The sequence below is a fragment of the Temnothorax nylanderi genome, unplaced genomic scaffold (genome assembly GCF_030848795.1).
Source record: "Temnothorax nylanderi isolate EJ_2023f unplaced genomic scaffold, tnyl_v1.0 TNYL_tig0112_pilon, whole genome shotgun sequence".
NCBI lineage: Eukaryota > Metazoa > Arthropoda > Insecta > Hymenoptera > Formicidae > Temnothorax > Temnothorax nylanderi.
The window spans coordinates 274,830-299,592 of NW_027249174.1; the positions used below are offsets into that span (position 1 = coordinate 274,830).

At 33.2% G+C, this 24,763-nt stretch overlaps 5 protein-coding genes and 1 long non-coding RNA gene across 11 annotated transcripts; 3 read left to right on the forward strand and 3 right to left on the reverse strand.

Moving 5' to 3' along the window:
- Window positions 1-128: 128 nt before the first annotated feature.
- On the forward strand, window positions 129-2,525 carry LOC139776100 (CDAN1-interacting nuclease 1). Its single transcript, XM_071712584.1, has 6 exons — window positions 129-563; window positions 741-845; window positions 985-1,115; window positions 1,213-1,292; window positions 1,548-1,597; window positions 1,926-2,525. Exons 1-6 carry the CDS (start codon window positions 466-468, stop codon window positions 2,311-2,313), a joined length of 852 nt encoding a protein of 283 aa, XP_071568685.1. The 5' UTR covers window positions 129-465; the 3' UTR covers window positions 2,314-2,525.
- On the reverse strand, window positions 2,518-4,717 carry LOC139776099 (protein FAM50 homolog). Its single transcript, XM_071712583.1, has 5 exons — window positions 4,560-4,717; window positions 3,516-4,270; window positions 3,229-3,383; window positions 3,034-3,146; window positions 2,518-2,939 (listed from the first exon to the last, which is right to left on the reverse strand). The coding sequence occupies exons 2-5, from the start codon at window positions 4,177-4,179 to the stop codon at window positions 2,819-2,821; spliced, it is 1,053 nt and encodes a 350-aa protein (XP_071568684.1). The 5' UTR covers window positions 4,180-4,270; window positions 4,560-4,717; the 3' UTR covers window positions 2,518-2,818.
- Window positions 4,718-5,899: 1,182 nt separating this feature from the next.
- On the forward strand, window positions 5,900-12,133 carry LOC139776093 (uncharacterized). 3 transcript variants are annotated; one of them, XM_071712569.1, is made up of 8 exons: window positions 5,900-6,843; window positions 6,943-7,080; window positions 7,293-7,501; window positions 7,593-10,681; window positions 10,883-11,019; window positions 11,100-11,318; window positions 11,441-11,641; window positions 11,781-12,133. In XM_071712569.1, exons 1-8 carry the CDS (start codon window positions 6,214-6,216, stop codon window positions 11,838-11,840), a joined length of 4,683 nt encoding a protein of 1,560 aa, XP_071568670.1. In that variant the 5' UTR covers window positions 5,900-6,213; the 3' UTR covers window positions 11,841-12,133. The 3 variants fall into 3 exon arrangements, with proteins under 3 accessions (XP_071568670.1, XP_071568671.1, XP_071568672.1); XM_071712570.1 differs by lacking the exon at window positions 5,900-6,843 and adding an exon at window positions 7,176-7,193 and having other exon boundaries at window positions 7,007-7,080; XM_071712571.1 differs by lacking the exons at window positions 5,900-6,843; window positions 6,943-7,080 and adding an exon at window positions 7,116-7,193.
- On the reverse strand, window positions 11,838-19,483 carry LOC139776097 (ETS-related transcription factor Elf-5). 2 transcript variants are annotated; one of them, XM_071712578.1, is made up of 7 exons: window positions 18,490-19,483; window positions 15,274-15,415; window positions 13,619-13,876; window positions 13,293-13,364; window positions 13,114-13,194; window positions 12,820-13,015; window positions 11,838-12,730 (listed from the first exon to the last, which is right to left on the reverse strand). In XM_071712578.1, the coding sequence occupies exons 1-7, from the start codon at window positions 18,748-18,750 to the stop codon at window positions 12,619-12,621; spliced, it is 1,122 nt and encodes a 373-aa protein (XP_071568679.1). In that variant the 5' UTR covers window positions 18,751-19,483; the 3' UTR covers window positions 11,838-12,618. The 2 variants fall into 2 exon arrangements, with proteins under 2 accessions (XP_071568679.1, XP_071568680.1); XM_071712579.1 differs by lacking the exon at window positions 18,490-19,483 and adding an exon at window positions 16,809-17,258.
- On the forward strand, window positions 17,799-19,524 carry LOC139776105 (uncharacterized). Its single transcript, XR_011719011.1, has 2 exons — window positions 17,799-18,079; window positions 18,388-19,524. It is a non-coding gene; the product is annotated as an uncharacterized lncRNA (long non-coding RNA).
- Crm (cramped chromatin regulator) lies at window positions 19,270-24,200 on the reverse strand. Of its 3 annotated transcripts, none has more exons than XM_071712577.1 (11): window positions 23,838-24,200; window positions 23,453-23,675; window positions 23,102-23,362; window positions 22,390-22,593; window positions 21,918-22,108; window positions 21,263-21,757; window positions 20,938-21,102; window positions 20,695-20,838; window positions 20,272-20,586; window positions 20,076-20,189; window positions 19,270-19,649 (listed from the first exon to the last, which is right to left on the reverse strand). In XM_071712577.1, exons 2-11 carry the CDS (start codon window positions 23,634-23,636, stop codon window positions 19,545-19,547), a joined length of 2,178 nt encoding a protein of 725 aa, XP_071568678.1. In that variant the 5' UTR covers window positions 23,637-23,675; window positions 23,838-24,200; the 3' UTR covers window positions 19,270-19,544. The 3 variants fall into 3 exon arrangements, with proteins under 3 accessions (XP_071568678.1, XP_071568677.1, XP_071568676.1); XM_071712576.1 differs by having other exon boundaries at window positions 23,814-24,200; XM_071712575.1 differs by having other exon boundaries at window positions 23,826-24,199.
- Window positions 24,201-24,763: the final 563 nt, after the last annotated feature.

Here is a 24,763-nt window from a genome sequence, read left to right on the forward strand (position 1 = left end):
AGTGAATCAAGTCATAAATGTCAGAATGAGGACGCGGCTCACCCGACTTTTGTGATTTGTGATTCTTGAAAATTAGAAAAAGATAAAAAGTAATTAAAGTTAAAATTGGTAGAAATGGACAGTAGATAACAAAAAATTAATGTTTATTTTAATCAATGCAGATTTAATCTCGGTTTAACTTACTTTTTATCTGTTTCTAGTTCCAAGAATTAGAAAAAGATAAAAAATAAGTTAATCCACATTGATAAGAAATGAACATAATTCTATTCATGACTTCATGACTACAAAAATATTTATGCACATACGTTCCTGCATTTTGCCGTTGCTGCGTGCGCATGAACGAAATATTAAAGACCCTATAAAAAATATATGTTAATATGTCCATCACGCTGATCTAACCTCACATGAGCGCGCACGTCACGAGAGTCAGGTGTCTGAGTGAGGTTATAACAATCGATGTAAACAATGAAGACCGAAGTGTATAATGAAATAATGATGACAATCCGCAATTTTCGAGGCCTGTCAAGAGATTGCGCCAAAATGTTAAAGGAGAAATATAATGAGTAAGAATTCCTCTTTTATTAAGATGCCAATCGAGAAGGATAGGTGATAAAGAACGATTTGCTGATTAATTAAATCTTAAAAACGTCAATCTAACGTAACTGTGTTATCTCCTTATTGTTAATTAATAATTAAGATACTTAAAAATAAGATTGATAAGATGTTTCACTTTTACACAGCATCCACCCAAACACACTGTACAGCATCCTGTCTTTAGAAATACAACAGAAAATGAAAACCAATCACGTCAGATTGTTTGGGAACAACAAAAGTTATTACGACAGGTAAAATGATTTTAGTAAAATCATTGATTGTACAGTACATGAACGATTGTACAGTATAGAAAAAAATATCTATATATTCTTTTTAAAATCTCAAATTTTGTTTTTGTTTCGTTGTATACTACGTCTTTTTAAATTATAGCTACTTGGAAGCTGTACAGAATGGGGAGCCAGTAGGCATTCTGTTAAGGATAGCAAAAGACATCGACGCTGCGCCAGCTTTATTAGCGCGTAACATTTTGGAAAAATACTGTATGCGCGACAATGCAAATGGTAATAGTAATCAATATTTGAAGGCCAGAGTGACAGGCAAAATAAATTAACATTTGGGCATTTTGGATTAAAGATATTATGTAAAATTTTATTTCAGTTTCAAAAAATCTAGTTTCCAAGCTGTTTAAGGATACGACACTGATTGACGATAAGAATCTTGCGTACGAAATTTACTTGGTAATTAATCTAAGTAGATATATAACGTTCCATAAGGTGTGTGTGTGTGTGTGTGTGTGTGTGTGTGTGTGTGTGTGTGTGTGTGTGTGTGTGTGTGTGTGTGTGTGTGTGTGTGTGTCATATTTTATCTTGATTACAGATTTTATGATGTATTTGTTTTAATATATTTAATTATTTAATATATAAATTATTAATCTGCTTATCACGAAAAAAAATGAAAATTTTATAAGAAACTGACGATTTTTTTTATTTCAGTGCACATTATACGATGATCTGTATGGACCTATAGCTGATGCAATGGGAATGTAAGTATCCTTCGTTATATGTGTTGAAACTTCAAGTCTATACTATCTTTTTTCAATATCATTGTAGACATTTATCAAATAAAATTCTTTGTTTTATCCCTATATTAAGAAAAATAAAATAAAAATTTAATAAAATAAATTTTTTTATTTAAATTAAAAGAAATAATAAACATATAAGGATAAAAAAAATAACAAGATAATAACTTTTAATTTTTATTAAAATCTCTCTGATACTCGTCTTTCTTAATTTTCCTGTGATGTAAAATTACAAAAATGACAAAATAATATTAATAAATTACAAAATGAGAAAAATGTATTTTTTTATTAGATGCATAGGACGAGAATATGAAATCAAGCTTCAAAATTGTCTAATACAAAGAAATATTGCATTTCGTAACGAAGAGCACTTACGATTACGAGGATATGACAAAACTCCAGACATTAAATTGGAAGTACCAATCGCGGTGAATGGTTACGTGATAAACTGGATTGAATCCAAGGCACGATTTGGTAATATGGACGTTCATCAAAAATACATGAAGGAACAATTCTTGAGCTACTGGAACAGATTCGGGTCTGGACTAGTTATTTATTGGTTCGGATTCCTTGACTGCTTGAACAGATCGACTGAGAAGAAGTTTATTATAATGGACCATTTTCCCGAAAATATTACGTACATGGATCCAACTTGTATCAAACCTATGAATAGTACGTGATTATAATCGATATAATTGTATATATTTATTTTTGTACAGTTATCTTCAAGAAATGACAAGAGATGATACATCTAATATTTGTAAATAGATTTCTGTTAGAGGATCTGATCATGGATTAATATTTTAATACTATTTCTGATTGTTATCGGAATGGATTAAAGTATGGTTTTGTATTTTTATATTGTAATTATTATATTCAAGTCATTAAACTATTCATGTATTTTTATTTTCCCTCCAAATGTTCGCGAAAACTTAACTATTTAGTAGAGCTACATAATCGAGTAAATGAATTAAATATTATCACATAACTGAATGAATTAAAATCACAGTCCTTAAAAATACAATGTAGCTACAATATATATATACATATATATATTACAATCTGTTTTATAATGAAAAATCAATTGTACGATGAAACAAAGTTATTTATCTGGTTATAATATTTACAGTCCTTTGAATCTGAATCCTTTAAACAAAATTGGACAATTCGTTGAATCTAAATTTATCAGATTTTATCTTTCTTCCTATTTTTATCCGACACTGTATACTTGTCGTAACTTTTCGTTGGATCAAAAGGTTCCCATCTACTCGCTGGAAAAATGTGTTTGTTCCTCTCGTACCATGATCTAAAAATAAAAAAAGCGGCATAGTAAAAGTGAGGAAAAAAAAATTACATAAAAGAGAATTATACAAAGTAGGTATTCTTTTAATGATAAATACCTAAGTAAAACTTTTCCGGCATGTGATTCCTCGGTTTCGACAGAAGCATCGTGCATAACACGAATATCATCGTGAACGTCAAACGTAAACAGAGGCCCGCTCTTTCCTCGTGCCTAATCGCAATATTACATACATTAAAATAACATGCCAACATTGTGATATTGCTTCATAAGTTTTATCATTTAGTATCTTTACCTTAGTTACAATAAAATCGTAAAACGTATAATGGTGCGGTAATATAAGATCCTCCTTGACATACATTAACTGATCTGCCATTACTGTTTTAAGCTCGCTGAATTCACGCCTCAGAACTTCTAAACATCTCTGAAGAAGCTGATAGATAGAATTACCTGTATGTGAAAAAAGAAAAAAATATTTTAATTTATGCAGCAGAACATTATATATCACGCCAATGTTACTCCAAAAGTGATACTGGAGTATTTTAATAACTTAAAAATTCTCTAAATCACTGAGACATTCACCTTTCTTCATTATAACACTCCGACGATGGCCAGATCCATCCCAATAACTGAATGTAATCTCAATTTCTTCTTCCTTCAATGCATTCTGCTTTCTAGCCCATTCTTGCCTCAATTCTTCCCTAAGTTTATTTTCCTCCTCCTCCCTTTCCCTATCTGGCAAGAAACTTGTATCAACATCTGGATTTTTCTTGATCTTCTTAATTGCGGGGCCATCAGATTGCACATTTTCTGACTCCGGGGATTTTTCGGCATTGTCTTCGTCAGAAGACATCTCAGCTTCATCTTCGTCTTCGTCCAGATTAAACGACAAAGCTTGAATCTGCCTCTTCTGTTTGTTCTTTTCTGCCTGCTTCGCCGCTAGCGCTCTTTCCTTTTCCTGCTCTTTTTCACGTTCCTTCTGAGCGAGTTTCCTTTCACGTTCCTTCACTATATTCTCCTGCTTTGCTTTCATCTCGTTCAATGTGACCAAACCAATTGTGGAGGTCTTTAATTGTTGCTCAACAGCATTGTAATGAGTCGCAAACTTATTCTCTATGTTATGAATCTTCAAGTCATCTTCAATTTTCTTTTTTCGCAGTTCTATCTCTTGCTGCGCAATTTCTCGCTTCTTCATCAGCTGCATGGCTCGACCAGCTTCGCTGGCTGCTCCTTTGTAATGCGCCATGTTTTACAATAACACTCAATTACTGCTTACAAGTACAGGAGTTTCTTGAAGCCTCCACCAAATTTGTTATAAGATTCACTATAAATAAATCCTAGATAAAAATGTTATATTAATAGATGTAATATTTCTAAAAATTATGATGCTCTTAAAATCATAAAGCTCTACTTTTACAATAAATAATATACAAATGGTATAGAGATCTTTGAGAATTATTTAAATTTCAACGTTAATATACGATAGATTTATCGTTTTTAGAGACTTAAGCTAAAGATTCTTTTAATCTTAAAATTTGTTCTTTTATAAAAACTTTCATATTCATTTTGATTCGATTTTAATAAAATATTATTTATATGCAAATATTACTTTCTATTATATATTACCTGCAACGCAATTCCTCAAATATTTAATACGTATTTAATATAATAAAACTAATTTAAAATAAACGAAGAATTGTAAGAAATATTACAATCCACAGAGAGAAGGATCCTTCTCTCTGCCACAGATCACCATAGACGCTCACGACACTGAAACTGACCGAAGTGTGAAAGATTCTAGATATGTGCACAGTGAGGCAAACGTTTAGTATTGGAAGATCCTAGAATATAAACAGTAAACACTGGTGCGCGTTCGAATCCTCCAGGGGATCCTATAGCGGCAGTGCACTTTATGCACTAAGTGCACACTTTAACTCGTATTTTATTTATTATAAATGTTTAAGAGCAAAAATGCAAAATCGGGCTGTTTCGGGAACTACATATGAGCTTACTGATTAAAAATATCCTAAATGGAATAAGATTCATTCGATATTTTGGCTAAATACTTATAATTCGTAATTAAATTAGTACACTATTTCTCTGTAGTAAAATAGTACACTATTTCTGTACTAGAGTGCACTAGTTCAGCAGTGCAGCAACAGAAAACAGACCTTATATCTCATGGATATGCTCACAGATACACCAACACACACATGTATATTGAGTTAGTGTTGGTGACATGACAGGACTTAAGGGGTCATATCCGTTTCTCGGCCCTGAAAATTAGTCCAATAATTATGAGGGATTGCTAGAAAACTATTAGTCCGATTAAATTGAATCTTTTTTTTATTGTAAAGAGTGTCTTTTGCAGGAAAGAAAACATACACTAAGAAGAAAAAATACAAAAAAATATAGCGGTTTATCGTTTTTCTCGAAACACCACTTTTCAAAACGGTGGGCATGATAATTGCCTCAGCATTCGTCCGATTAACTTCATTTTTTTTATACATATGCTTAATGAGATTCTTTATCGCGCTACGAGAGCTTTTATTGATAAGTTCAATCATGTTTTAATAATAATAAAAAATGTAACGACTTTTTCAGAAAAAATCACGATAATTTTTTGAAAGTGTGACCATTTCCGTAATTTTTTGTTTTCGAAAAATCCCCCTCGATACACGAGAATCACGATCCCAAAAAGTAATAAAAAATCCCAAAATTTTGTTTCAGACCAATCCTACGAGCTGAATCACGCCCACCGTTTGTGCTTGCGCGAAAAAAAAACGTCTAACGCCAATGCACGCAGCCGCTACATTTTTTTGTATTTTTTCTTCTTTGTGTATGTTTTCTTTTCTGCAAAAGACACTCTTTACAATAAAAAAAGATTCAACTTAATCGGTCTAATAGTTTTCTGGCAATCCCTCATAATTATTGGACCACTTTTCAGAGCCGAGAAACGGATATGACCCCTTAACGCCATGGCGCCATCTGCCCCGAGTTTTCACTGAACATTCCTAATTCCCTTGGATCAGTTTGGGCGCGTAAAAATACACGATTAGGATTAACACGATGTCAGCTGTGTGGCTGTGCCGAAACTGCTGAAACAAGTTACTGAACAGAGTGGTTGCACCGGTTGCACGTAGTGTATTCCTTCATATTCTGTATTCTGTTCTCTGTGTGTTTAAGAAAAGAAACCACATATGTGGATTCTATATTTTGCTACATATAATTCCTGTTTTGGTTTCACTAAAAGAAACTAAAATCTCACACGTTTTCGATAATGGCATGTATCGTACCTCCTCCAGTGGTTACTGATCTCACAGATGCTTATTCAAGCAAGGAAGATTTTAATGGGAAAGATCATGATGAATCGGATATCTCTAAAGATATTCAAAAGCTTAATGACGAACAAGCACATGGTCAAGAACGTGAGGAAAATATTGAAAAAAACTTAGGAGATGTCGTTTGTGACATGTTTATGCCATCAAATGAAGAGAGCTGTTATAACCAGGAGAAGTTGGAAAATGAACCTTCCAATATCGTGGTTGACGAAATTCATCCAAGCAATGGAATCAATCTGAATAAATCCAGTAAGAAAAACAAATTACAAGTTGATGATAAAAAATCCTGCGATACAGATAATAATAGTAACACTGTTAAAAAGATTTTGAAGAGAGCTTTAAGTCTCGCGGACAGTGATTCTGAAGAAACGAATTTATATGAAACATTAAACAAAGATTCTATTGATGAAGATGAATATCGGTCTGGTTCGCCTGAATATTCGCAGATTTCACAACAGAATAATTCAAAAAATAGAAGGAGAATGATAGACAGCGAATCTGAAGAAGATACCCAAACAAGCGAGAGTAACAACTTTTCTCAAACAGTTTACGAAACTATAAGCACTACTGTAAGTAACCATATTACATATAATAACCATTGACATTATTGTTATAATTTTAAAGTAATATATGACATACAAAGTATTTAAAATATATCTTTGTTACAGGCTGAAAGCTATCGGGCTTTAATAGATTCTGAATCAGAGGAAGAGAAGCAAAATGAAACAGAAAATGACACTTCTGTCACACCTGAGGAAACATCAGAAAGTAAGGATGTTAAGAAAAAATTGGTTAAAAAGAGAAAGGTATTTATAGCTCTTGAAAATATATTTTTTAACTTCCTATTTGTTCATCTATGCTGTAATCATTTTAATAACTTATAAAAATTCAATTATGATAGCTATCATAATCACAAATCGTGAGTTGCAATAATATAGCTGCTATTACATTTATATTAGCATTTATTAGAAAATAAAATCTTTTGTACTAATGGCAATATTTTTATTTTATAATATAGGGCTCCATAAGAGCTTCCAAAGATGAGGCAATGCGTCAAATACATAGCGAAACCCAACGTTTATTAAGAGAGACAGAAGTTTCTTTACCATATCATAGGCCAAAACAGCGTACATTACAAGAATTCTTGAACAGAAAAAAAATATCAGCTGCTCTTCCAAAAGCACCTTCAACAGCTGCAAAACTCAAGATGTCATCTGCGATAGTAAGGTAAGCATTTGTATACATAGATTATAGATAAATTATAGATAAGTTGATATATGTATATAGATTTTACAAAATTACATATGATTTTGTACAGTCGGGCCCTTGCAGAAAAGGAAAAAGAAGCAGAACTTTTTTACAAATCCTCAGATTCGGAAGATGATATGCAACAATCCATGTCTTTTGTTAGCAAAGATATGCAAAAATCTTTCATTACAAATGAGAGAGAGAAGCTACCTTCGATAGATATCGATCATATATGTATTCAAGATCCTGAAAGGATTGGAACAAGCACTCAAGATGCTCAAGATAATGAGAAAGAGACTGTACAAGAAGATCGCTTAGACCTTAATGTACCCAGATGCAAAGTACTAGAAAAAGATCTTTGCGAAGTAGATCATCAAACTGTAAAGTTATCCTTAACAGATAACAGTAATTCAGGTGATGAATATGATACATTGTTACGACAGATAACAGATAAATGTAATCAAAATCTTCCGAAGCTTAGTTTACCAAGAAAATTATATCATACATCTTTTGAAAATGAGTCAAATGACGTTTCTGAAATAAATCTCAATGCACAAAAAGAAACAGAAGAAACGGTTGAAACTGTTATTACCTCCTTGAACAAGGAAAAATGTACAACAGAGGATCACACACATGAAATATCAAAAGTGCATCAAGATGATTCTGAAGTAATTAATGAAAAAGATAAAAATCAAGTTATAGAAGCAATGGAAATATCAGAAATGTCTAATGGGATAAATAGTAAGGAAGTAACTGAAACATTTCAAAGTGATAATGATATATCGGATAACGTTATATGTTCAAATTCCAATGACTGCATCATAACACAGGATAAAAATAATGAAAAAGAAGATGAATGTTCTGAAACAAATGATGTAGCAATACCATCTCATACTATAATTAGTGATGATCAATCAGAAATTCAACTTAATGCTTCAACAAATGAATGTGAAAAGTTTGATGGTCACGTACAAGGTTTGCCACTGCCAGAATTTGCAGATGAGACTTTACTAAATAGAAAAAAATTATCGGCGTTAGTATCCAATTCGAAAGTCACATTAAGAGGGTCGCCAGGTATGATTATTGATCTAACAGGCGATGCAAAACCAAATGTAAAAGGTGTAAATACCTTATTAGATAGATTTTTCTGCAAACACGCCAACACAAAAAAGCAGAATGATAATAATCCTGAAGTGACTGTAATACACTTACAAGATACGCAGAATGGTCCTGTTCCAATTAAAGAAGTACTCCCGTATAAAGTGCCTACTAGCACCGATAATCCTGAATTGAATAAGCCCGGATCCAAATTAATGCGTTTAAAGGAAGATCTGAAATTACAAATGACTTTAAAGCGTAATAAAGAATGGAAACAGAAAGAAATGGAGCTGCAAGCGCAGGAGAAGGAAGAATGGGATGAAGAAGAAAGTGATTATGATTCAGATGAACAAGACAAAGCGAAATTGGTTTTTGAATCGAGTGGCAGCGAGGAAAGCGAACCCGAGGAGAATGACATTTGCATTAGGGAGAAGAAAAGGAGTAAATGCCTATTTGCAGATGATGAAGCTAAAGTTACAGACAATGAGGATTCAAGTACAGAAGAGACATGCATTGAGGGTGAAACAGATCATGTAAAACGTAGTAAACAGTCCAAAAGTTTTAAATATAGAAAAGAATACATGGACGACGATGTAAGTGAGGTAGAAATCGATCAAGAAGAAGAAGAGGAAAATGACGTCGATGATGATGGTGAAGATGAAGACGAGAATGAAGAAGCCTTCTTAGAAGAAAAAGAAGAAAGTTTAGATGCAAATATGGAGAATAGAAATAAATCTAACTTCAAAAATGATATCAACATAGATGTTTGTAAAAGCTTAGGGATTGCCAAAGATAAAAATGATAGAAAAACGAGACAGTTAACAGAAGAGCTTCAAGATGATTCAAACATTACAAATCCAAGTTACTTACGAAATGATAATAGTCAGTTAAATATAGTGGCAGACATAGGTGCATCTAAAACACATTGCGAAGATAATGATTGGATAAGTGAAAATGAAAGCAATATGCCTGCTTGTCAGCAATATGCAGAAGTTGCTACGAGGAGCCAGATATGTAAGACACCTTCAACGAAAACAAGTATGCTCGATTTGGTTTCTCCTATAACGCAATTAAGCATATTAAATACCACCTTAGATTCCAATAAGAAAGATTTATCGGAAGGGACACAATGTCTAGTTGATAAACACGAATTCTTCTCCATAGAAAGCACACAGTGTGACGAATCTTCTGAACATATATACAATAGAAATAAAACTATTTTAAAAAAGAAATTGTTCGATGATATTGGAGAAACTATTGATGATGAATATCTCATGCGATTATGTTCAGGCAAATTTGAATCTACGCAAAAAATTGATCTAGGTATACCTTCGCAATCCAATATCACTGAAGTATCGCAGTTACGTCCAAGTGAATCTGAATCATATCCTGGAAATTCTAACGCGAAATTAGTCGACGTTAAACAATCGAAAAATCTAAAAGAAAATGACAAAATGCTTCAAGATATAAGATTGATCGTAGATGAAGATTGCAATTCTGTAAATTACAGAAAAGGGATAAATAAAGTTAACGCAATGGATTCGAAGTTAAAATTAAGAGTTGCTTCCTCGGACGATGAGGATGATGAAGATACGTTTGTAAAATCCAAGAAACGTCCGGCCAGAAGATTCAACTTGTCCGATTCGGAAGAGGAGAGTTCTCAATTCTCCGACGAAGAAAACGATGATGTGGATAATGAAGAGGCAGAGGAACAATACGTTGATTATGATTCCGAGGAAAATGAAGTAACAGTTGTACCAGAAAAGGATATAAAAAAAGTTGCAGCTAGTTTTCTGGAAGAAGAGGCAGAGTTAAGTGAAAGCGATTGGGATTCCGCCGATGAGGATGAGAAGGACTTGGATAAGTTAGAATTTGAGGAAGCTGACGATGAACACTTAGACGAACACGAGGTGAAGGATCAACTGGAAAAGATCCATATGAAACAAATGCTGGACGAAGATAAAAGGGAAGTTAGATATCTGAAAGAGTTATTATTTGAAGATGGCGATTTACATACCGATGGATCGGGACGTGAGCGCAAATTCAAATGGAGAAATATAGGTATGAGAGTATACACACGATTTTTCTCTCCTATTGATTGAATGACTATTACAATTTTTTTAATATGACAGATGATTGATTATCAGAAAACATTTTCTCTTTCAACTTTCTCAGCTCTTAGAAGATTTAAATTTCCAAAATATTTGATATACGATGTTCCAATATGTGTACAACTTTATAACACCGTAATCTTTTTATTAGATAAATTAGGAAGTAATATTGAGATGCCACAAATATCTGATGAAAACGATGGCTGGGTAGACGTGCAAGAAGATGAGGAAGAGGCAAAGTGGAGTAAACTCAGACACGAAAGGGACAAATTTCTTGAGGAAAGAATGGTACAAAGTTATTATGTGTAACAATGATCGCATAACATTTAAAGAATATGCTTATATAAATATATCTTATGTATTTATAGAAATCCTTAAATAATGAAATCGAGGATGAGTTATGCGACAGTCAAATTTTTAAACTCGGACTGGAAGCAGTTAAGAAAATCAAGGATAATGAGTCACAAAAACAAGATACTTCTCTCGATAATGTAGAACCTCCCGAGAATATGGAACCAATTATGCCACGGAATATAACAGATCTCTTGAATGGACCAAATATTGGAAAGAAATCTCAGACGATATATGTAAGATCATAAATTTACTAATTAACCAATTAATTAATGAAGATACGACATATATTGTCACATTTCATAAGCAAATAAATTGCTCCATTTATGCTTGTTACGTATGATTGTGTATTTTACAGAATGTTATAAAAAGACGCTCGCTCTTATCTCGAGGGGAAGAGTCGTTGGCGAGGATAGCTTCATTGGCAAAGCAAGGCGATTCTGCCTCTCATGCGGCAAGTGCAAGAAATTTTGTCTTCCCGCATATTGATCAAGACACAGATAATACACTTAAAAAAAAGACCGGAATAACTGGAGAAGATTTAGACTCGCAAATTAAGGTATATAATTTAATTATATTATTTAAATCTTATAAAGTACACTGCTGTTGTACGCATGGTTTTCATTTATCCGATCATTATATGCTTCTATTGAAAGAAATTTGTACGTGAAATTTTGACGTGTGATACCTTTTTGTAGCCTGGAAAGAGAAAGATGATGTCAAATGTGTCATCAGCATCGAAAAAGAGGCGAAAATAAGCTTCATAGAAGAAAAATAATTTTATTTTTATAATACGTAAAGACTGTCGTTTTTACAAGTAACATTTAATATAAATTTTATATGTATAAATGAAATGACAATGAAATTACCTAATTTTGTTAAGCTACTTCTAAAAGTTTGTTAGATGCATAAGAATGTTAATAATGATAATTAATCAAGTGCCTTATTTCTTATGTATAAATAGCAAATATATACAAACGACAATCAGTACAACAAAGAAGGAATGGTTCTCTTATGAAAAATACGACTTTCCTTTCTTGTTTTTTTTTTTTACAAAAAGATCGTTTCTTCACGATTCTGCTTTTAAAACTACTTGTTTGTTCATAGTCGCATCTTTCAAATGTACTCTTTATACATTTTTCAATTACATTCTTAAATTTATAATCGTGATTATTGTATTAGTTTTTGCAAAGATATGAAGATATAGGAATATAAAATATTTGTCAGAGATATAGAGACCAAAGACACAAGAAAGGAAAAACGAATGTTTCTATATATCTTTTTAACTTCAAATTTCATTCCTCTTTTTTAAAGATCTGTTCTATTATATTGTTGTCTTTGGTTGTGCGAGAAACATAGCTACATGTCGACGATATTTAAACAATTATTAATAACGTATTCAACGAACATATAAAGAATGAATATTAACAGTGATTATTTTTCTAATATCGAAAAACGCGAAATATTTGATTTCACAATTTATCGACTTTGCACACTCGGTCATATTACAAACTCGCTTTTTTCGACAATATCGTTTCAGTGTCGGAAATTTGGGTTATCCGTTTGCCATCCTTTCGCATTTGGCCCAAACTGATACACCAATCTTCTACCAAGTACTGGTAGAAATATTTTGCTTTTGTAATAATACCTAAAAAGTAACATTTTTTAAAATAACTAATGAATATGTATTTAAATCATTTCTCAGCATACTGAAAATTTTATTATTATTGTTGTTACCTCATAGCTCTACTAAGCTTTTCATAAGTCATTTTCGTATTTCCTTTCCGTGAACCCCATCGTTTTGCTACCTCGTCGCTCTTTACGAAGCGAAATTTGGCTTGCGAGTAGTCTTCCCAGCAGATTAAACTCGGGCATGTTTCTCTGTTACGTAGTAAATCTCGAATAAATTCCCACAATTTTCCTTGACTGGCGGCTATAAGTGCAGTTAAATCGTATAATTCGCGATGAACATACTTTTACATGCATTTTTCTCGATTTATACACCGAAAAATATTACGCAGTTGTACTTACGATTCTTTTTCGTCTTCAGTACCCTTGGTCTGCCAGGCAATCTCTTGGTTGCAATTTCGATGCTATTATCTGATTCCGCATCTGAAAAAAGCGAGACAATTATAAAATAATGGATCAGTCATCTTGTAAAGTTTTTATTATTTTTTTTTAAAGCTGGATGGTTATTAAGAAATATTTACCGGATATGTTGCTAGAATTGACTCGCGCGTACTCATCCTCCGATTGTAGCTGAATGGTATCAAATGATGGCACTATACAAAAAATTGGTACTTTAGGCTTGCAGCATTCAACAATCATTTTACGTCATTATTTTGCATCGTAGTATTTATTTACCAAGTTCCGGCTATCTACCATTGATATCGCGAATCAAGATATCGAGTGTATCATAAAATTACAAAAAAATTTTTGATATTTGTCGAAGAACCTGTCGTTAAATTGAGTTTCAGAATTTTCGGCCATTTCTCCATATCTACAAACATATTACGTTAATAACGTGAATACGTACAGAGGTTTGATATACGTTGCGAGTGAAGAAGATTGTACAATCGGTCGCCGTACGCAGGATCGTGGTTGATGAAATCTTGCCGTGTAAAAGCGATGATCTCTTTCCCGGGCACGGCGAGACTGTGCTGAATAGAACTGTAAGGTTGACCTATAAATGACGCGGCTGACATAAGCCAATTTATTGTTTCTTCCTGACACCAGCTTCTGATAGGTTTGTCGGACCACCCGGTGCCGTCGATCTCCTGCTCGCTCTCATCACCTTCATCGAAAGGACATTTAAAGATCAGATCTGCAGGCAATTCCTGTTTCGATCCTGCTGTTTGCACGTTTAAATCGCATAAACCCGCGTAAATACGTTTCGAATGCAAAACGTTTGTTTTAGATCGATCGAACGATTAAATGCTAAAGCCGGTGCGGTTTCCCATAAATCGATGCAACACGTCAATGTTAAACAGTCCCGGGAAACCCCCACCAGCTGACTATTGCTACGTCGGCAATCGCAGACCAGTAGTGAGTAGCAGACTCGAACCTTCGTAAGTCACTATAAGCAAGCAAGAAAATGGAAAAGATAATGGATTAATCGTCTAATTTACTTCTTTTTTTTTTCTTAATAATTTGCCAGATTCGTTGCTTATATATGACAAAATAAGAGTTAAGAGTTATTGCTTTCTTACAGTGACAAAAATACAAGTTCGCTTTATGATATTCCATCTCTATCGTGAAATGTTTCGCCTCGAAATGCAATAACGAGACAGGTAAAATATATACAAACTTGGAAAAAAAGAAAAATGCGAAACAAATATTCGAATATCCCAAATTTATCTTTAGTTTTTAATCGAAATAGATCAAAATTAAAACGGAGGATGATTGAAAATAAATAATAATAATAGGAAAATTTTTCTCTCTAATTGTAAGTGAAATATTAATTCTTTTTATTCACGAAAAAAAGAGTAGATTTATATATGTGCTATGAACTGTATAAAATAATTTTGGGATGTCTAAAATGTCTAGAAAAAAAGTGGACATATATGGTCTTCTCGCGGTTCGAATAGTTAGAAGCTGATCAAGAAGTAACTAAAAAAAATCTTTATTTGATTTGTCACCTAGTTACATCCTCTATTTTTAGTTTTTATTTGAAATGTAAAGACAAGGAAAAAGAGGATGAATTATTGCAAGGGGTATAAGGTCGCGACGCCAAGTAGCATTAAAGTGAAACGATCTCATGTAAAATTATGTCTTTTAACTTTTATGCACCTTTCTCTTGAGAAGTCAATTTTGATAAATTTTTAAATATCTCTTCGAAGATATGAATGGATTATGATTTAGTTCTCGGTTTTACGCAAGATAATAATATATATCATAATTAAAAAGTGACGTGCGTGAGGAATCAATATAACAGGTAAAAACACTGACCTTTCTCAAACCGTAATTAAAATTCAAAAGAAGCTTATTTAGAAAAAAGCATCGATCAAAATGCAATCAATCGCATATGGAAAAACCAACAAAGGAAAGATGATTCGAACATGTCGATTCAGCGATGACAAAATAAAAAGAAAACGTAAAGATAGATAGTTTCGCCCTATAATTTCGCAACTCGCGAATCCTCTCCCTTAATAAAAATTGATATTTTTCTTCTACTTCTTTTTTATGCATTACCGAGCGAACATTTCTTCTTGACTGGTTCGCAACCGCGGCTCGCTAAGAAATTGCTTTGTTTGACGACCGTGTCGAAAGAATCCATATCCAAGAGCAAGTGGTCATTCCCATCTTCGTGTAAATTAATAAACGACGGATACATCTGCAATCACAGGATTTAAAATTTAATACCACGATTTAACATGAGCGGAGCGCGCCGCTCCGTCTCTATATCTAAAAAAAAAGGAGAAACCCAAAAGAAAATTGAAATCGAGAAATTAGTATTATCTGTCCCGCGTTATCTGTGTGTCAACAGACTGACAATTCTTAGACAAATAGGAAATTGAATTTTTCTAAATTACAAATTCAACGGATGGTGTATTCACGAGACGTCTAATATATAACAATTTATGTACACTTGGAATTGAGAAAGAGAAAGCGATTGCGATTCGCCGGCATTCGAGATTAGGGCTGTAAATAGTATAAATATGATTTGACTCTAATAATAATCGAATATCCCGATAATTAATTTGTCGAACGGTCTGCTTGCTCAAGTTCGAATATCCGGATTTACCGGGAAGTTGATTTTATTATCCAGACAACACCCATGTCGCAAATCGGGGACACATGACGTTTTTAAGACGTCTTAAGACGATTTGGGACATTGTGTTCACTGGGTAATATCTGAAGAATCAAATCTACTCTGGTCTGTGAATTTGTTTGTTTGAATTGGATCTATCCGGTACGAGAAGCAGACTAGAAACAAAACTGCTAATTGCTAAGTTTATTAGATGAAACTTATTTAACAGCTGTCTCGACGCTGATTCCGAGAGAAACAGAGTGTTTTGTACCACGCAAAATATGGTCATAGCCAAAAGAAGCTGCCTATCGTATGTACACATAAATTGGTTGATAATTCCTTTTCCTTGTTTTTTCTTGCTTTCATTCTCTCAGTATATGTTGTATTTATTTTTGTCTATGATTGTAAAACGCATAAAGCGATCTTTTTGCATAATATACAAGATGTTCGATTTAGGTTTAGGTGTATACACAATCGGTTATTCTTTTAAATGATCGTAAACAAAAGATCCATATTATAATGGCTTGGAATTCGCGGATTCAACTCCGATGTTAATCCAAACAGTATATGCATGTCCAAAATCGGGACGTGAGACGTCTTAAAGACATCTTTAAAACGTTTTATGTCCCGACATACGTGCTGTCTGAGAAGATTCAGATTATCCGGATAATTCTGCCGAAAAATTGCAATCCTTTTACCCGAGCGAACCGTATCTATATTTTGTCTACTTTGTTAGCGATAAGTTTTTACGGTGTAAATTCAAGTTCTAAACAGATAATATCAAAGAAGATAATATGGAGAACTATTACGAATAATAAACGGCGGATAAACGCGATAAAAGAAATGCGAGGGGAAAAAAGCGAACGAAACGGAGAGGAGAGAGAAGAGACGGCGCGCGATCACGCGAGCGGTTCGTGGCGCTTGCTTTTAGAAAAATACACGAGACGCCAAATTGCATTCTTTATATTAAACTCACCTCCGACAGGTTCCTATTATCGTAGCTATTAAACGAGTCCATTTTTTCGCGATAACGGCACCGGCGCTCTCACCTTATAATTCCCTCATACAACAATAACAATGCCAGCAAAGAACTGTCGCTCGCTTTATTACGAAAATGTACTTGCGTAGCGGCGATAAATTGCACATGCGGAAACCGAGCGCGCGGCAATTCACGAGAAACGTGCCGACATTGCGCGTGAAGAAATCATATCGTCTCAAGAATCAATTTAATAATTAATTTTATTCGGTAATTCGATTAAAAATACGATATATCGTTGTGTACGTTGACGCGTAGCACTCGTTATCTCGATATCGATATACAGGCGACGACGACGACGTTCCACCGCGCGTCTCTCCCATACGACTGAACACGAGGTCTTAATTCGGCTCGACGGGGAATGACGAAGAAGACGTGTGCGAGACTGCAGCGGGACGGCCGCGGTCGCGGAGCAGGTTTCAACGGGGATTTCCCGCTCCGCAGCCGCGGCCAATCACCACCGCCGCGCGCGTCGAGGCGCGATAGCTGACGCAATGATTACTTACGTCTCATTGGCGTCGATCTTTTCAAAAGCGAGCCGCGCTCTTTTTTTTCACGCTGTCATTTCATTCGATCGATCGATTAAATCAAATTGAAGACAAAATGTGTTGAATACGTCGCTCATTTGCGAGATAAAATTTCGGCTAGAAAGAATGTTTCGGTCGAGGCAAATCGTTTTAAATTTGACAACCCAAACAGCACGCATGTCTGAAAGACGTTGGTAAAGACATCTTTAAGACATTTTTTAGACATATGTATCAGGGAAGTGATTTAAAATGTAAATGGAGCGCGAATAAGCGAGACGGTAATATGAAATTTGGAAACAATAATATACGTATTTTGTATATATCTCGCGGTAGACGCCTATGCCAGAGTTTATTTATAGTACATACGTGGTGATGCACACACGCGGAATATATGTACAAGTCGGTACAGCCGCGATCTTCCTTGCGACGCAGTATATTTGTTTCTTCGCACCGTTGATTTACGATTTTTTGCAAGGCGACCGGCGCTACGTAATTCGTAACAATATAAGTTTTACGAAAATACGCGAATGCCCGGTAAAGTTGTGAACGATGGACGTTCTCACATATTGTTCTCTGCAGCACATCATAACGTTGAGTATCTATATATACAACTGCGACGTAAAGTGATCGACAAGTAATTTCATGATGTTATTAATCTATAAAAACTTATCTTTAAAAGAAAAGGTAAACAAGGTGCCAAGTATACGCGTCAATGTTATTTCTACAAAAAATAATAATATCAAAAAGTTACGCCAACTGAGAATGAAAATTTATGATAGAAATTTTCTTGTATTATTAATATAAACTGAATATAATTTCTTATATTTATTCTTTTATCATTATATTACTTTTATTATTATTTCATCAAATATAATTCCTTACATCTCTTTTATTATTACATTATTTATTATTATTATTATTATTATTAAATTCCTTTATTTATTTAATGAAATACAATTCTTTATTTCTTTTATGATCTTTGGATCGACAAGCTGCTCGTACTTCCAGACGCATCGTACACATATCAAGCGATAATAGCGAGACTATTAACGAGGAAAAACTCATTATTTTATTTAATCGGGATGATTACGTACGATTAATTGGAAATATCCAGCTTGGCTGAATAATCGATCGGCTTGGAGGAAAGATATCCACGAGAGAACACGTTGCTTACGTCTACGGATAATTACACCTGTAGTTAACACGAATCCTAGGTGGATGCGTGTGGTAGTAGTCGTGCGGACGTAAGCGCTATGAATCATTTTGATGTATATTTCGCAACTCGCCAGGGAAAAGGCCGTAGGCTTCGCTTCCAAGAACACGGACGTCTTTTGCGGCGGGGACGTTCCACTCATTATCAGCTCATAAAAGTATACGCGACGTTAATAATAATATAGTATCAACGTAAATATAAGAGACGCGGGTCCGAAATATACTTTCATAGATCCGATGTGCTTAAGAAGCACAACATAAAAATAAAAACAGAAAAATGTATTAGATATATACAGTCGTCTCTTTTTAATAAAACTTGTTCTCCGGTCTAGAAAATCTCTCTTTGCCTAATTATACTTCGTAAAAAATAATAGCATAAAATTCAGCAAGAATTTATGCGTCTATCATTTGTATGGTGTCGTACACGTTCTGTGATATTAATAATTATTGTTATCTCATTGTAGTTTTTCTTTCCTCATTCTTTTCTCAAATAATTAAAGATTAGGAGGTAATGTCGACATAAAGAAAACATTGATATAAAACAATTATACAGACCGGTTTTTATGGTGATACGTGTCGATGATTGTTATCGCCAAGATAATGTACGGCGGTTTCTTTTCAGGAAAAGGAACCAACGAGATATAATGGTAGAGCGGAAGCAGTGGTGTTATACTATTCGTTTATCTATCGTATTTATCGTGTATCTTACGTATTTACAATATTATGCTATATATGTATGTATACAGTTCAGTTTCAAATTTGTTATCATTTTTACATTGTATGCGTGTTTGCAAATACGTAATAAATACAGATAAATGAATATATGTTCATCGAGTCATCGAGTTGTATTAGAAAAACAAAGGACGGCCGATCGTTCGTATATACAAATATGGAAATATATAAATTATTTAATTCTATTAATACTTCCTCAATTTACCTATTTTTTATTTTCATCGGAAGCTATTTGCGATGCGAGATTTGCAAATTTTGCCATGTAGTCCACACTGTTTTCCCCCATGAGACATTGCATATGTGACACAACCTGAAATATCATCATAGAACAGGCTCTAATAAAGTGTATAAAATATGAAAATAATATTTAACAAAATATTATTTTAAAACAAAATAATATTTAACATAATTCTATATATTTGAATAAAACAGAGAGCACGGAGTCACACAACAGGATGTTTATGTCGTAATCTTTAATTAAATTAATACTTGACATACGTTTCGGTCTGTCATTAGACCACATCTTCAGTGATAAATTAAGAAAACACAAAACGCCGATAATCAAAAGATAAAAAATAAATCACACCGAAGATGGTCTGATGACAGACCGAAACGTCAAGTATTAATTTAATTAAAGATGACGACACAAACATCCTATTATGTCTTCTCTTGTTTATTTATTGATTTCTAATCATTTAAGCCTTGTGAGATTATTTATACATATATTTATATTTACATCGGAAGACGGACGAGTATCTTCCATAATCTGTTCACCCGCTTGACTTCTTTGTGAGCCTTTCATAGGCGATTCAAGCTGTCCTAAGAAACTGCTCAATGAAAAATCCGCAACCTAAAATTCAATTCGTTTTATCGGCATCAATTTTTCACACAAAAAATATATATTGCGTATATTTATACTGATTGTTAATTACCTCGCTATTTAACCATTGATGTTCGCCTTCTTTAAGAATTTGAGTAGCACTAGTAATAATTGAATTGGAGTTCTTTGGCTCTCCGCTAGTCTCTAAAACGTCTAAGAAAGTTTTGTCTTGAGCTTCGTTCGCATTTATCGTTGTTTTATCAGTTTGCATTTGACATAATGAAGATCCACTGGCGATCTTACTAGCGTCAGTTGTCAAATTTTCTGATGACATATTCGGCGCAGATACAATAGGCAATACCCTTTGTATAACAAGACTTTTCTGTCTTACTGTTCTACCTCGTTTACAAAAGCGTGTTTTAAATTTCTGTAAGTAGTAGATTTTCACCGTAACATCAGTATCAGATATATTTTATAAAGCATAATTTAATTTTCGTACATATTGTAGTGGAAAAAAAAATAAAACAAAACTTACATCAAGTTGTGTCTTAAATGCGTCAGCTGCACCAATCTTGTGATACGTTTGTGGGATAAGAGGCCTTCTGAATGTAGATTCTTTAATAGATGGAACTCGAGACGAGATTATTGTTTCGTTACTTCCTGATGTGTTATCGTATACCTAAACCGAGATATTTTATAGCGTTAGAAAAAACTGACTTGTCTCAAAATGCAACTGAGCTCTCTACATCAAAATTAGCAAGATTTTGTCACGTCTTACCTTATTTGTACCATAATTATGTTTGGCCAGTGACAATAACTTTTGTAAAACCAAACATAAATTGTTGTCACGCATGATGCCCGATGATGCTGAATCAGTTGTATATTGTTCATTAGGTAACCAATCCCACCAGTATTCAAGTACAATCTTTGATTCACGACCAAACTGTTAAACTTAGAAAATTAGAAGATATCTCTAATAAGATATCTCTAATGAGATATAAATGTATAAGCAAATTGTGATTTTACTTGTTTCGATGACTAATAAGATTAAACGTAATGTGTATATTCTATATATACATAGTAATACGTGTAATGTCGCGCACCATTAGGAAAAGATCGCCTACAGTAATTGTATTTGCTTCTTCAACATTCCAACCCTTTCGAATTCTATCGATAGTCTCTCTACCAGGAAATCTATTGGGTTCTGAATGACATTCTGGTGACGGTTTTTCTGTATTATTTATTATTGCTGTTTTTTCAGATATACCACTTCCTGTTTCTAAGAGATCCATGTCGCTACTGATATCTGGCATCGTACAATTTTCATCAGTGCGGTTGACGACCTTTTTATCCGATTTATATCGCTTAATGCCTTTTTTTCCTACTCCTTTTAAATATTGGACAGATCCCAACAAGTCTTCTCTTGAGCTCTTCAGACCAAGACGCTTTTCGTACGAATTCAAGTTAACGCTATTGCTAGTTAGATATTCTCCGAGATTAACCATTGGTAAAGCGATTTTGCATCCTTCTGGTGGAGCAACTCGTAATAAACAAGTATCTTTTACATCGTTAGCAACAAGATTCTCCATAGTGGGACACTATAAATAATATTTAAAGATTACTATAAAATATCCAAATCAACAAAAATTCCGATATGTACAGTTGAAAATATACGCGATAACGAACGAGAAGAAAATATATACAATGACGACATGAGGAAGAGCCAAAAATGTTGCAATTAAGTAGATATAAGAATACCGTGGTATATTTTGCGAGCCGCCATCGCTGTTGCAAAAATATTAATAAACTTGAGAGGCGTCTCTGTATGGGGAGCAACGTACGAACTCTTGGATTCATGGACGCTGCTTGTACTTGCCACCATGCCATGTTGTTACGCGGTCGCAATTCTATCGTTATCCTAGACGGTAATTTAATTTCTTCCTGCCAATCTGAAATAAAACAGGCAGATTCTAAAGTTCGGTGTTAATTGATTTTTATCAAAAAAATATGTCAATACTTCTTACATGTGACTATCTATCGCAAATAATAAGACTGTGTATACACCACAGATATATTATAGTATATAAATATATGGAACTATTTTAATTCATCAAGATGTAGATATATTAAAAAAAAAATTAATTCTATCTTCAAATATTCTGTATTACAATTAATGTAACGCAGCACATATTATTTGTTATTTCTTAAATATATTAAAAATTTAAGGTACCTTCTAACTGGTTTAACTTTCTAAGCGCTCTACATATTGGTGTTTTAATTCTCATGGTTTTTCCTCTAAGCCTGACTTGTGTAGATCCCCAATATACCAATTCGTTCAATCTTAAGTGAACTTTCTCATGAATACGAGGTAATTTTCTTCTGAGTTCACCATAATTTATTAGTCCATATAATTCCTGGGATGTTTTTTTGACATCTAAATGTAAAAGAATTATATTATGTGCTTTATAGAGTCATAATGTATTTATATTAATATAAATCGCAAAATTTGATAATTATATCGCCAGTAAGTGAAGAAATTCGCTTGGGTATACTTAATTCGACCCAACTGGCCAACTTTATTCAAAAGAACGCTACGTTTCGACCTTGGGTTTAGGTCCTTTTCAAGCGTCACATATACAAAATTGTTAATTAGTTAGGCATAATGCCTGCTACACCACATCTAAAAAACAATTTTTTCGTTGAGAGTTACAATGTATAAAAGGACGTTGACGAGCCATATTCGGTCGTTCAATCGTCAAAAAAAAAATTGTTTTTTAGATGTGGTGTAGCAGGCATTATGCCTAATTAACAATTTTGTATATGTGACGCTTGAAAAGGACCTAAACCCGAGGTCGAAACGTAGCGTTCTTTTGAATAAAGTTGGCCAGTTGGGTCGAATTAAGTATACCCAAGCGAATTAATATAAATGTTAATACAAATACCTTCTGAAAATTTAAGATGTTTCGATATCTTCAGCCACGTTCTGTAATAAAAATGTCGAATTTGCTCTTTGTTTTTTATCATGACATCAGAGAGACCTCGCTTTTTGCCTTGACTTAGAAAGTAGCTTTGCAGCGCATCAAAATCTTTGCCATATTCGTTAAGAGCTTTAAAAAAGGTATTCTTATCCTCCATAGACCATAATTCACAGGAACGTTTGAGAGATTTCACTTTAACTTCTGCTGTTTCTTCCTCTTTTGCATCTATGTTTAAACGAAAAAGTTTTATTGTTCAATTTTAATATTATATATCAACAGTTAAAATATTTATTATGTAATTATATGTCAACATACCCTTTTTCTCGACGTTACTAGGATCGTTGTCAATTTTGAACTTTTTAGTACCACGGACAACTCGAGCCTGTGTATTCTTGCTATCTACTAAAGACTTTGTATCGGAACATGTTTGATTCACTTGGGAACATGCAGGAGTTGTATTGCTAAGTTCAGTATCCTCACATTTCGTAGAATCCTCCATCACGTTGTACGTTTCTTGTAATTGTAGAAGATAGATATTCTAGAAAATAGATATTTGTTAACATGGTTAAATTTAAAATTGATGCTGAAGTAGTAGGTATATTAAATTTAGAATAATTAATTGCTACAAATAAACATTGTGAAGAAGAGAATATAATGAGAAAATATAAATAATAACTTGTATAATAACCAATTTGTTTACAATGCTGATCACTCTAACACTAATCTAGAAAATTCTTCTTAGCTTCTTCTTTCTTGGATATGTTGTCCCAATAGACACATAATACCGTTTCTTTTTGTTTAACACCGACAATTGAAAGGAACTGCGAATTAACCTCTTTGATTCTTCTATCGTCAATTTGAGATTTCTTCGCTTCACAGTTCAATTTCCTTTTTGTAGAAACAAAATGCATATATATACACAAGTGAAAATCTCTTTTTTGGAATACAGAGGACAGATGAAAAAGCTCTTTCTCAACGAATCATCGTATTAGTATGACATTTACTACACAACAGGTGTTATAGTGGTGTTGACTAGAGTTCCTTGAGTCAGAGTTTTGGAGTTTGGACACCGTCCGCCATTTTCAAACTAACTATGGTGCGCCTTTCAAAAACGTTTATACCAGTTTAGTATCTATGCAGTTTATTAATACAAAAATGAATTTAATTTGATAGTTTATATATGTATATATAAATATTTTTGCTAATAAGTAAAAATAATAATAAGATATAAATTTTTTGACCTAAAATAATATATTTTTAGTAAAAAATTGTCTAAACGGTTTTCAAACTCATTAATTCACTCATTAACTCATTAACTCACTGTTTAACTCATTAATTATTCGTTTGCAATAATTGATTTGAAAAGACATTTATTTAACATTTATATTTAACATATTAATTTAATATTTCTTTTACATTAATTATTTGTAATAATGATTTGAAAAAGCATTTATTAGCATTTATTTAATATTAATTTAATATTTATATTATATGAATTTTTTATTTGCAATAAAAATTTTAAAAAACATTTATTTGACATTAATTTAATATTTATTTTATACATTATTATTATTTATTTGCAATAATAATTTGAAAAAACATTTAACGTTTATTTAACATTAATTT

What these genes read in the sequence shown, in the direction of transcription:
- LOC139776100 (XM_071712584.1), top strand. Translation starts at nt 466, where the DNA reads ATGAAGACCGAAGTGTATAATGAAATAATGATGACAATCCGCAATTTT. An exon ending in AACAAAAGTTATTACGACAG is followed by an intron (nt 846 to 984) that starts GTAAAATGATTT and finishes TTTAAATTATAG; the next exon opens with CTACTTGGAAGCTGTACAGA. An exon ending in TATGCGCGACAATGCAAATG is followed by an intron (nt 1,116 to 1,212) that starts GTAATAGTAATC and finishes ATTTTATTTCAG; the next exon opens with TTTCAAAAAATCTAGTTTCC.
- LOC139776099 (XM_071712583.1), bottom strand. Translation starts at nt 4,179, where the DNA reads ATGGCGCATTACAAAGGAGCAGCCAGCGAAGCTGGTCGAGCCATGCAG. An exon ending in GAGTGTTATAATGAAGAAAG is followed by an intron (nt 3,384 to 3,515) that starts GTGAATGTCTCA and finishes TTTCACATACAG; the next exon opens with GTAATTCTATCTATCAGCTT. An exon ending in ACGATTTTATTGTAACTAAG is followed by an intron (nt 3,147 to 3,228) that starts GTAAAGATACTA and finishes TATTGCGATTAG; the next exon opens with GCACGAGGAAAGAGCGGGCC.
- LOC139776093 (XM_071712569.1), top strand. Translation starts at nt 6,214, where the DNA reads ATGGCATGTATCGTACCTCCTCCAGTGGTTACTGATCTCACAGATGCT. An exon ending in ACGAAACTATAAGCACTACT is followed by an intron (nt 6,844 to 6,942) that starts GTAAGTAACCAT and finishes TCTTTGTTACAG; the next exon opens with GCTGAAAGCTATCGGGCTTT. An exon ending in AATTGGTTAAAAAGAGAAAG is followed by an intron (nt 7,081 to 7,292) that starts GTATTTATAGCT and finishes TTTATAATATAG; the next exon opens with GGCTCCATAAGAGCTTCCAA.
- LOC139776097 (XM_071712578.1), bottom strand. Translation starts at nt 18,750, where the DNA reads ATGAGTGGAACGTCCCCGCCGCAAAAGACGTCCGTGTTCTTGGAAGCG. An exon ending in CAAGAAGAAATGTTCGCTCG is followed by an intron (nt 13,877 to 15,273) that starts GTAATGCATAAA and finishes CTTTCGATGAAG; the next exon opens with GTGATGAGAGCGAGCAGGAG. An exon ending in CAATTCTAGCAACATATCCG is followed by an intron (nt 13,195 to 13,292) that starts GTAAATATTTCT and finishes CGCTTTTTTCAG; the next exon opens with ATGCGGAATCAGATAATAGC.
- Crm (XM_071712577.1), bottom strand. Translation starts at nt 23,636, where the DNA reads ATGGAGGATTCTACGAAATGTGAGGATACTGAACTTAGCAATACAACT. An exon ending in GGCTCGCAAAATATACCACG is followed by an intron (nt 21,758 to 21,917) that starts GTATTCTTATAT and finishes TATTATTTATAG; the next exon opens with TGTCCCACTATGGAGAATCT. An exon ending in ATACTCGTCCGTCTTCCGAT is followed by an intron (nt 19,650 to 20,075) that starts GTAAATATAAAT and finishes ATGATATTTCAG; the next exon opens with GTTGTGTCACATATGCAATG.